Genomic DNA, 10,486 nt, shown 5'->3' with positions numbered 1-10,486 from the left:
ACATGACTATATGGACAAAATATTATTGTTCAATATTAAAAAAAAAAGTGTTGCAATGACCAATTGTTTTTATGGTTGTCTTGTAATAACTCACTGATTGCACTCATACATTCAATTGTATAAATAACTGGATTTTTATTTAAACACCTTAAAAATCACTTGTAAATTCTGAAATACAGCCAATGGAACCCAAAAGGTAGGTATTACAAAATAGCTTATTAAATTAAATAATCATCCATTTCTGGGTAATAAATGAAAAACAAATACTCTGCAAAGTGCAAAACAGCAGCATTCAATGGTAGTGATTAAAACAACCACAACTATCAACAAACATTTAACTGATTTAACATATTCTTCAACTAGGGGTTGATGCGGCCACCCACCCCTCCCCTCCCTGCTTGGTGGTATAACTCTTCGCTGATTGGTACCTTTGCTTGTTGTTCTCTGACTGGTTGAATGACAAGCGTTAGAAAAAAAATGACTCTGTCTTAGACGGGAACCGGCTCTCATCGTTCTCTTACAAGAGCCGGCTCTTTGAACCGTTTCGTTCGCGACCGACACATCACCACTTCACAGGGCAACACAGACACACTCACACACTCACACCTACGGACACTTTTGAGTCACCAATCCACCTACCAACATGTGTTTTTGGAGTGTGGGAGGAAACTGGAGCACCCGGAGGAAACCCACGCAGACACAGGGAGAACACACCAACTCCTCACAGACAGTCACCCAGAGAGGGAATCGAACCCACAACCTCCAGGTCCCTGGAGCTGTGTGGTTCCACTGTTGTTTCTTTTCTAAAAGAGTGTAGGAAACCAATCACGGAGCCCCCCCAAACAAAACACTGAGCAAACAGGAGTTTAGAAAAATGCCTTTATTTTACAACTTTAAAAAGCAATTTAAAGCACAAAGATTGAACTCTTTAATATAAACTTCTTTTCCTGCATAAAAATGGTGGCATGTGCACATTGTGCTTGCATTGCAAACTCTGTCCAGCCTCTCGGGGCTTTTGCGCGCTCTGCCGTCCAGCTCAGCGTTTTATTGCATACGTCACATATGTGACGTCTCACATGTCTATGTCCATGACCAGAGGAGGAGATGAAGAAACAAAACAGAGAACACAAAATAAAACCCAGACCACACCAAACATTACACAGTGAACCACAGTAGCAACTCTTTAAAAAAAAAAAAAAAAAAAAGAAAGAAAGAAAAAGAAAAAAAAGCCGTTGCACGTCGTCCAGAGAGAATTAAAACAATTTAAAAATTGAAGTGTGATTACAATAAATTAAGAAGACATTACAGTTGTGCTTTAATGCTGCGTACACCAACAACTTTCCCTAATGCAAACAATATCCCCCTTTCATCCAGACTCTGAGTCTCATATGAGATGCAGCTTCCAATAATGAATACGCTGCCCCAAGTTTCTATTTATGTTTCCCTTTGAAATATGTAGCACTGAGTGCTAACACTAGCTAAACAGTTGCACACATCCCCATAGACAGCTTTGATTACAATATTCTGCTTCTCTCTATAGACTATAGAAAACTAAACTTATAAAATTAAAGTATTACAAGGCATTTTTCCCTGTGGAAAAAAAAGCAAATTCACCCTTGTATGCATTCTTATTTACTGTCATAGCATCCTTCAATTTAAAAAGAAAAAGAAAAAAAACAACAACAACAAATATCGTCCTCTGTGGAATTCAGCACACAGCAATTCACAAAGAAAAACTAAGAGAGAAACACAAACTTCAAAGACTTTGGTATGAAGAAAACAAGAAGACAGTCCCTCGTGGTAACCTCATCATCATTTTCCCTTTTAAGAACATACTGCTCTTCTCTTTTACATTGTCCCATTAAGTGACAAGTACGAAATGTGCATAGACTTCATGAGATAAATGGGTACGCTAGATAACTAGCAGAAAATAAGGACTTTCTTGTAGAAAAAATGACGACGATCAGTTTACTAAGAGGTCCCATGTACAGTAGTGAGGGGTCAACGACAGCTTGACCATCCGACCTGCCAGACACAATAGCAAGCCACACACGTCAAGGGCTGTCTCTCAGCTCATCAGCATTTCTAACTGTAACAGCTGTTGCTTGCTGAACAAAGTGGCCACTGGGCAGTTTGTTGTGAATATATACTGCATCTCTGCCGACTGTTGTGATCTGTCAGCTCATCAGGGTAAAGGTTCTGCTACTGAGGTCAAGAGGTCAGTGCCTCCAAGGACCAGGAGGTTACACAAAGTCAAACACTTGCACACAAACACACACTCTGGAAAACATTGCAATTTCAGCCAGTGCTAGGTTAGTTAATAATTTCTCTATTTTCGCGATATCAATTTAAAGCGGTTGTTACTAGGGACAGCAAATCTGATGTTTCCCTGAACTTAGAAAAGAACAGAAACTCTGCCGACCCAAAACCCTTCTAATAAAAGCCAAGTTTGTGAATTTCGTGGGGGGAATAAAACAACAACAACATAAAATACATGAATATAATCATGCAACTACAAACCTACAGCTGTTAAAACACAGGTCTCAGCATGACACAAAGAGAATGATCAACTAAAGGGTTCTGGTAAAGTCTGATTCAGGACTATGTCTGTGCCTGTTACAGTTACAATAGAACAGAACAGATCAAATGTTTGGTTAATGCAGTTGTTGTGCTGGGCTGGTTGAACAGGCTGAAGAAACAGCATCTAATGGGGTGTTTTAGGTCATCCTCAGACCACAGTGTCAGAAAATAATAGTAATTCTGCTCTCTCAAAATCAGGCTGTTCTAAGCTGCTACAACCACGATGGCACTAGATGGTAAGATCTTGCAACTGTCTGTTGATTCTATTATATGTGGTTTAGGTAAATGTTTTCTGTTCTTTTATGCACACATGAAAACACTTGTTTAATTAAAAGAAAACAAAAAAACCCTGTCCTCCACTTGAAATGCTAGAATTGCCACATCTATATTTCTAAAGACTGGAATTGAATGATTGTAAATGCAAGCGTTCAGACCCCAGTAGGTTAAATGATATGAGGGATTTTCTAACGTTAGGAGGATAATGGCTAATAACAATTTTGACGTTACTGGAAACAACGGAATTAATATAATTTTTATCCCTTGCAGGGCATTTCACAAAGAAAGTGGTATTCTTTTAAGCAATGTCAATGTGGTCTGTTGTGTACTATACACACACCATTCACTTCAGTACGATATTAGTTTTGAATAATGCCCTCCGTTTAATATAAATTCTGTTTATGACGTAAAAACGAATTTATGGTTTACCTCACAAAAATAACATTTTAAAAATGGTTCATGCTACAAACACTGCAATCATTTATCAAAATAATTCCATTAAATATGGCCAATTTCAAGTGGTCATTGCAAGAGTGTAAAGGCATTTTTACCACACACACGAGTTATGCAAATAAAGTGCATGACCAGTTTACACACAGTAACTGAAATGAGGTTTACAGGAAGATAGCACTCAATCCTCAAATTAGCATGAATATAGCACTTGGTGCCATTTCAACTGTCGAAAATCATCTTTTTATGAGGACATCTACAAGCTACTCCAGGCAGCCAACTCCTCTCTAGTGAGTGGTTAAGGTTTACAGTTCTTGATGTTGGGAAACGACAGCAAATGGTCAGTTATGCTACTGGATTTTTCCATTCAGCTGCATGCTATGCCGTAATTTTGATCTAAAGGGCCAACTTAAAACGTTGTCAATGTATATTACAGCCCTAAATTAATTGTTGTGGTTTATCACTCAATCATGGACCCATTTCAGCAGATTAGAGCTTGGCAGGCATTCTACAAACACTAATTACTGATTGATTTCATTTTAAAGACTAATTATTCTTCGCAACATTCTCCATCTTAAGAAGTTAACATTATTATGACTGTTATTTACTTTCATCAGCAAAGTTTAGACCATTTTTTGTGCTTTTTCCATCTATCAGGACTGGTTTGTACAAAAATATGCAGGCTATTCAAATAAGGAACCACCTTAACTTCAATCTCCACAAGTAAGGACTGTCGTCTGAGGAAACCACTGAGAAATCTGATATAATTTCAAAATTAGAACACATTCTTTAAATGGTCATGCATAACTTGGCCCAAACCAAACTAAAACCTGAAAACACCTTCAAGTGTACTCTGAAGGTCTGTGTGGACCTGAACCTGGCCCTGGCAGGACTGGAAGGACTCAATCTAATTGTGATGCCTGAGGTTTGTTACTGAGCAAAAATATGTAAGAGCCCAGTGCACGCTATGGAAAGATTGTTGGCAGAAAATGAACTGTAAGGTCCCCTCCCCCACCTTTCAGCTTCCAAAGACTAAAGACTGAATTGCAAAACTAACTATATTTAAAGATGCCAGATCGACTCAATGACTGGTAAATTGAGCCAATTCTCTCTGTCATCACAAATCCAAATCAGGTTTAAAGCCACTTTAAGTGAGCCATCAGTCGTCAGATAAGCATTCTGCATGTTTATCAGTAGTGTGTAATGTCTTTGAGAGAGTTTTGTACATTTATAGCCAAACTGGTAATCCTTTTTAGAGCTCTGATTACTGAACAGTGCTTATTTGCTAATCTCACCATGCTGCCACAAGAAGAAAGAGGACATTTTGGAAGAAAGTTGTGACAGTCATTGTGTTATCCCTGGTCCTGATTGAGTTGTGTCCAAACATAGCTAATCTCACTGGGCATATTTCTCTCTCTATCTCTCTCTAACCTGGAGATTTACACAAACAACCCCACCCCAAACAGTCACATTTGTACTTAATTAGAACCTCTAGCGGAGAGATGACCAGCACTGCAATTACAGTTCCAACCCCACCAACAAACCCCAAGAGGTCAGCTATGGCTTGTGGCTGGAAACTGTATCAGGCTGTAGCTAGCTGGCTGTGGACTTTAACCCCGGTGCCAACTGCATAAGCTAACTCAGCTCCCCACATGGAGCTAAACAGATCTGTGCTGAGTCCTGGGGGTTCTTTCCCAGACCGTTGAATTTTAGTTGTGCTTGGCCCGGCCACCTTTCAGGTAGCTCTTCCAGCGTTTTACAAAGTCCTTAAAGACTGGTGAGTTGTCTATGGTACTCAACAGCTGCAGCTGGTTGATGTGTGTAGTGTGGTAATCCCAGCGGGCCAGGTTGGGCGCAGTGCCCAGCATGAAGTGTCGCAAGTCGTAGATGGTGCCCGAGCCTGTGTCATACAGGGGCACCATGGCCTTGAGAGACTCCATGCCTTTGCTATACAGTTGGCCTGCCTCTCGCCTGTCCTTGTCTACCGCTGTCTGGGCAAGGTCATACAAGCCAATGAGTGAGTAGATGAAACCATTGAGGACAAAGGAGCTAGGCGTTGTAGGGTACTCCTCATACCAATCGTACTTGTTCATGAACACTGCTTTTACGCCATGCTGCTCTGAAGGAAGCTTGTACGGGCCCATGGCCTTTATGGCTGACTTCAAGTACGTTTCGTCCTTAGTTAACAGGTAGGCCCGCACCAGAGTAGACATGGCCTGGCCCTGTGCCATGGCTGAGTACCAACCCGGCTCCAGAGGTCGAAAGCCTTCACCCAGCTTGCGGGTGACCATGATGGGCCATCCGCCTCGCTCGTCCTGGTTACGTACCAGCCAATCGCTGGCAGCAAAAAAGGCAGCCATGTGCGAAGTGGTGGAGATGGTAACATTGTCGATGGCACCTCGACCTCTGAGCACAAGCTTGACCACCCGGCGCGGCATCGTCTTAGTTGCTTTGACAGCTTTGGTGTTAGACAGGCCGATGCCCTTTCGGAGGTCCGTGAGGAGGTCACGTGTCACCGTTGTCCATGCCGTCCGAGCCCCAATCCCGTAGGTGATGTCTCGGTCCTTGAAGGCAATGAGTTGGGTGGAAGTGACATAATGGATGACAAACGGAGGCCCCTTCTCTGTGGTTTCCAGGACAACAGACACACTGCCGTTAGAGGTGAACTTCAAGTCAAAGGATATGATAAAGTCCTTTGTGTTGCCGAGAGGAAGAGAGATGCCCTCTGAGTTCTCTGTCAAAGAAAGTTAAAGAATTCTATTGTTAAAAAACAGAGCTAATAATTGCTCACACAGACAACATTTACTAACAAACAACATAACAGTTTCAGAACTATGTCCCGAGGGTTGTGGGTTCACAAGGTAAATTAGAATAAGGGGAAAATTGGGAGGGAAAGGGCAGACATCCTTATATGAAGAGAGATTTATATTTATAATCTCTCTATATATTTATATATTTATTTTTATTATTATTATATAATAGAGCACTAGTGATAACTCCTTGCTCGTTCCGAAGAGACATCAATGAGAATCCAGTTGGGAAAGCTTCAATCAGCCCCTGCACCATCTATCCCTTAATGTAACCATGCTGAAATGCACACTCAATGCAAAATTCAGCTCTCAGTATTAAGCTTCTTTTATAGTTAAGCATCTGTTCCTGCCTGCTATTTCTTTATGCCCTGTAACTTGGAATACCGACTTGGAAAGAAACAAAGCAAAGATTTTCAAAGCCAGATGGGGAGATACAGACAGCCTGCAAGAGAAGAGAACTCAGAAAAGGTAAAACAAAAAGGAAAAGGCAGAGAGATAAAGGGTTATTTTAGGGGCCTGGAGGTAGACAGTCTGGCTTGGGCATAGTTGTGCTACTGTTTAATGCACTCATAAATTCATTACTTAAGGTAATGCAGAGAATAAGTGGATTTGTGCTACAATTATCTGCCCCCCCATCAATAAAGGACCAATGGAGAATGTAGACAGAGATAAAGCAATAAGGAAAGAGTGACCAGAGTGAAAGAAGAGATCAAATGATAGGAGAAACAAGAAAAGTGAGAGAAGCAGACTGAGAACTTAAGAACCAGAGCATGGGAGAATCAGGCCGAGTGCTAGATCCAGTGCATCCCAGCTGGCCCTTCTCAAATCAATGCTTTAGGTGATGACACCAAGTACTGCTGACAGCACAATAGCCCAGGTAAAGTTAATGGCTATTGATTTAGCTCAGTGCTAAAAAGTGCCACTGTATTATTAACAACAAAATACATACCGCTGACCAACAAGGGAGCAGTGAGCTGAGACTTTGAAGTGAACAACTGGATATCTGCCTGGTGTCTGTGTGTGTGTGTGTGTGTGTGTGTGTTGGTTTTAACAGGACACAGATATTGATTTTGTGGGAAAGAATATAAGATCCAATGCAAAGCTGCTGATTGGCGAATTAAATGAGAACAATAACAAGAGGGGAAATTACAAGGAGAGGCAGAAGAGAAGATGAAACGTAGCTCAGGGAAGAGCAGAGGTGATAAAAGAAAAAGAAAATGAAGAAGCCATAAAATGATAAATGAACAAACAAGAGAGCTCATATTGAAATTCTAATCCAGTACAATGTATTATAAGAAGCTTCTGATACATTGCAGACATTGTGTTAGATTAGAATTTCAGGAGTCGATGGGCAGAATTTGGAACCTTTGCCTTTTCACGTACCCCCTGCATATTTTTAAAGTATAGTGTGTACAAGGATAGAATGGGTCAGTTACAATTATTGTTTAAAATCATTTTTACAATTTACATATTCCAACGTGATCATACGACTGCGTTTTAGGGCCACGGCCTTGAGAAAAAATCTCGGAATAATTCGCGTATAATGGAGCAGACACACAGTGCAACTGTGTAATGCAGCGTGTTGCTTAAGTCATACTATGGTATACATTTCAGGAATAAACACTCCGTTCTCTTCCACATCAGGACCACAGTGTGATTAGTGTTTAAGCCCTGAATCAGTGCACGAACCCATGGCATGTAGTTTCACATGATACAATTAATGATCACGAAAATGCTAGATCCAGAGCGATTGGAACTCCGGCGCCTCCATCATGTTACTTGCTACATGTTACATGCTCGGACTCGTACAATAAACTAAAGCCTTAATCGCAGTCAGGGGCTGCACTGACGGGGTCGTCATGTCGTGTGGATGCATTTAATAAATAATTCTGTTCACTTCACTGACTGCTTCTTTCACAACTCACAACAGTCTGTCTGTCTACATATTATAATCAATAATAACCCAAACAGTGTTTCTGTACATACTCTGATTATATTCACGAAATTATACAGACTTTTTTTTACTCAGAATATTCCCAGAATTCTGACTTTATTCTTGGGGGGGAGCACAATCCACTAAATTAGGGAACCTACCAGCCGGATCACAAAAATACATGTAGGTTTATAATTATTAGTGCTGTCAAAGTTAACGCTTTAATGCATTCTTTTAATTTAACGCAAATTAATAATTTTACCAGATTTGGCCACAACGTCTTGCCATAACTCACTTGTTTTACAGCTGCTCCTGTTGAGTTCAGTAGGTAGATTTCTCTCAAACATACACACACAAGCTCACACAGCTGCTGATTCAGATTTTTTTTTTTCTGTGCCTGGATTAATGCACACATTTCAGTCTAATAAAGTCGTTGAAGCTGGAATATGGAAGTGTTTTATTGTCTGAGCCGTGAGCATGCTGCAAATTTCTCATTTACAGCTTTTCTCTGAGGTTCCTTGTGTATAACACTGTACACATTTTGTCTCCCTTCCCAAAAAACACTAGCATTTTAACTTGTGATTAATCACAGAATGTCATTGTGATTACCTTGATTATGACATTTTTGAATCAGTTGACATATATGTATAAGTACACATACAGACAGACAGAGACAGAGAGAGGAGTTGGTGTACCTGGGGTACTGAACAGACGGACAGATGATATTTGGGATTTGTCGTAACTCCTGGTCAGCGAGCAGCCTCTGGGCACTGTCCACGCACTGGGCCTGCTGTCACGCTCTTCTGCTGTGTCGTACACTTCCACATGGGGAGGCCGCTCTGTCAGGTTCTTACTGTAGTGGCTCAGGCCATACTGTGCAATTTGTATGGCATAGAAATAACCCTGAGGACCCCACTGGGTGGACAGGGGCACTCCTGCAGAGACAGAGAGGAATGCAGTGTTAAAGAGAAGATGGAAAAAATAAAAATCAGTGATTTAAGGTCTTTAAATATAATCATAATTCATCAGTGTTAAAAGGCAGTAAGTTATAACTGGTTAAAGCATGTTAAAGAAATTATTAAAAGTAGAAATTTAACTTGAATTCATAAATTTAAGGGCTTAGAAATTCCCTTGTGGAAAGCACACTTGACCACCACAAAGAACCTGAAATTTTCAAGTTTCATCACTTCAGAGAGGACTGTGTAGGCTTAACTCAGAAGAATCCCCATGAGTTTGACCGCTAGCAGTTATTCTGGTTATGTCTGGACTCTGTGAGATGGAGGCTGACAGTGATGAGAAAGCTGAGGGTGAAAGATCACCTCATCTCATTCACTCTCACTCAATCTCAGCTGAGGAAGAGCTCCACTTCCAGCTTTAGAGCCCTGTTCTCCAGGCCAAGCTGCCAAAGCACACGGCTCAATACCGAATCAAGGGCAAGACACAGCTACACTGCAGCTTTATATCTGGGTTTGAAATATTAGGCGCACAGAGAGGGAAAAAAATAAATAAATAAGAGAGAGGAGGGGAGGAAAAAAAAAAAAAAAAAAATACAGCAGAGGAGAGACACAGATAAATGGACCAAACAGCAAGCTAACACATACTCTAATGAGAACCACTGCATTCCTCAAGGCCATTTTCTCTCTCTCCGTGTGTGTGTGTGTGTGTGTGTGTGTGTGTGTGTGTGTGTGTGTGTGTGTGTGTGTAAGTGGGACCCACATGAGGAGTTAAATGGAGGCCGCAGAAACAGTGTCTGGCCTAGATTCTATTCAGAGCTCTTCCTTCGTCCACTTCAGGAGACTTATCCCAGTAACATTTTACTTTAGGGCTGTGATCATAAGTCAAGAAGACACAGACATAAAGCAAGTAAGCACGTTCAGACTGGACGTTTCATACTCAAGGGCAACTCAACGTGCTTTGAAACTTTACCCAGAAAAAAAAAAAAAATAAATAAATACAAAAAATAGTAGCAAATAATCCAAATAAAATTCATTCATTCATTGTCTAAAACCGCTTATCCAATTCAGGGTCGCGGTGGGTCCAGAGCCTACCCGGAATCACTGGGCGCAAGGTGCTAAAATGAATAAAAATAAATAAAACATCAAAAGAAAACCTTATAATCATAATCAAATGTCTAAGGTAATAAAAGATTCTTGAAGATACCAGTTCTGGAATTTAACCATGAAGATAACCATTTAAAACCAGACATTATAAGACATTTTTATAAACCATTCATTCCAATAGGTGTCATCTGTCCAGTTGACAGGACACCAATGCTAGGTGTCAGTGATGCTCTTCGCTGACAACAGGATGTCATGACATTTGGGGTAAGACTTGGTAAATCTGTGCATGTCACAATGACAGAGTTGATGACACACAGACAGTTCTGAAATTCAGAGCAATTTCTGGGGTATTAGGTGAAGAGTGTTTCATTTAGCCT

General features: G+C 40.7%; 1 protein-coding gene across 1 annotated transcript in view; it reads right to left on the bottom strand.

Annotated features, from left to right (window-relative positions):
• Positions 1-883: 883 nt before the first annotated feature.
• LOC136679232 (D-glucuronyl C5-epimerase B) overlaps positions 884-10,486 on the bottom strand; it is a 51,095-nt gene continuing 41,492 nt past the window's right edge. Inside the window, exons 4-5 of the mRNA XM_066657646.1 lie at positions 8,745-8,984; positions 884-6,040 (exon numbers count right to left, since the gene is read on the bottom strand). Of these exons, the coding sequence (XP_066513743.1) occupies positions 5,016-6,040; positions 8,745-8,984 (1,265 nt within the window). The 3' untranslated portion in view covers positions 884-5,015. The remainder of the gene's footprint in view (positions 6,041-8,744; positions 8,985-10,486) is intronic.

Source organism: Hoplias malabaricus, chromosome Y (assembly GCF_029633855.1).
Source record: "Hoplias malabaricus isolate fHopMal1 chromosome Y, fHopMal1.hap1, whole genome shotgun sequence".
Lineage (NCBI taxonomy): Eukaryota > Metazoa > Chordata > Actinopteri > Characiformes > Erythrinidae > Hoplias > Hoplias malabaricus.
This window is presented reverse-complemented; position numbering and strand designations above follow the sequence as displayed.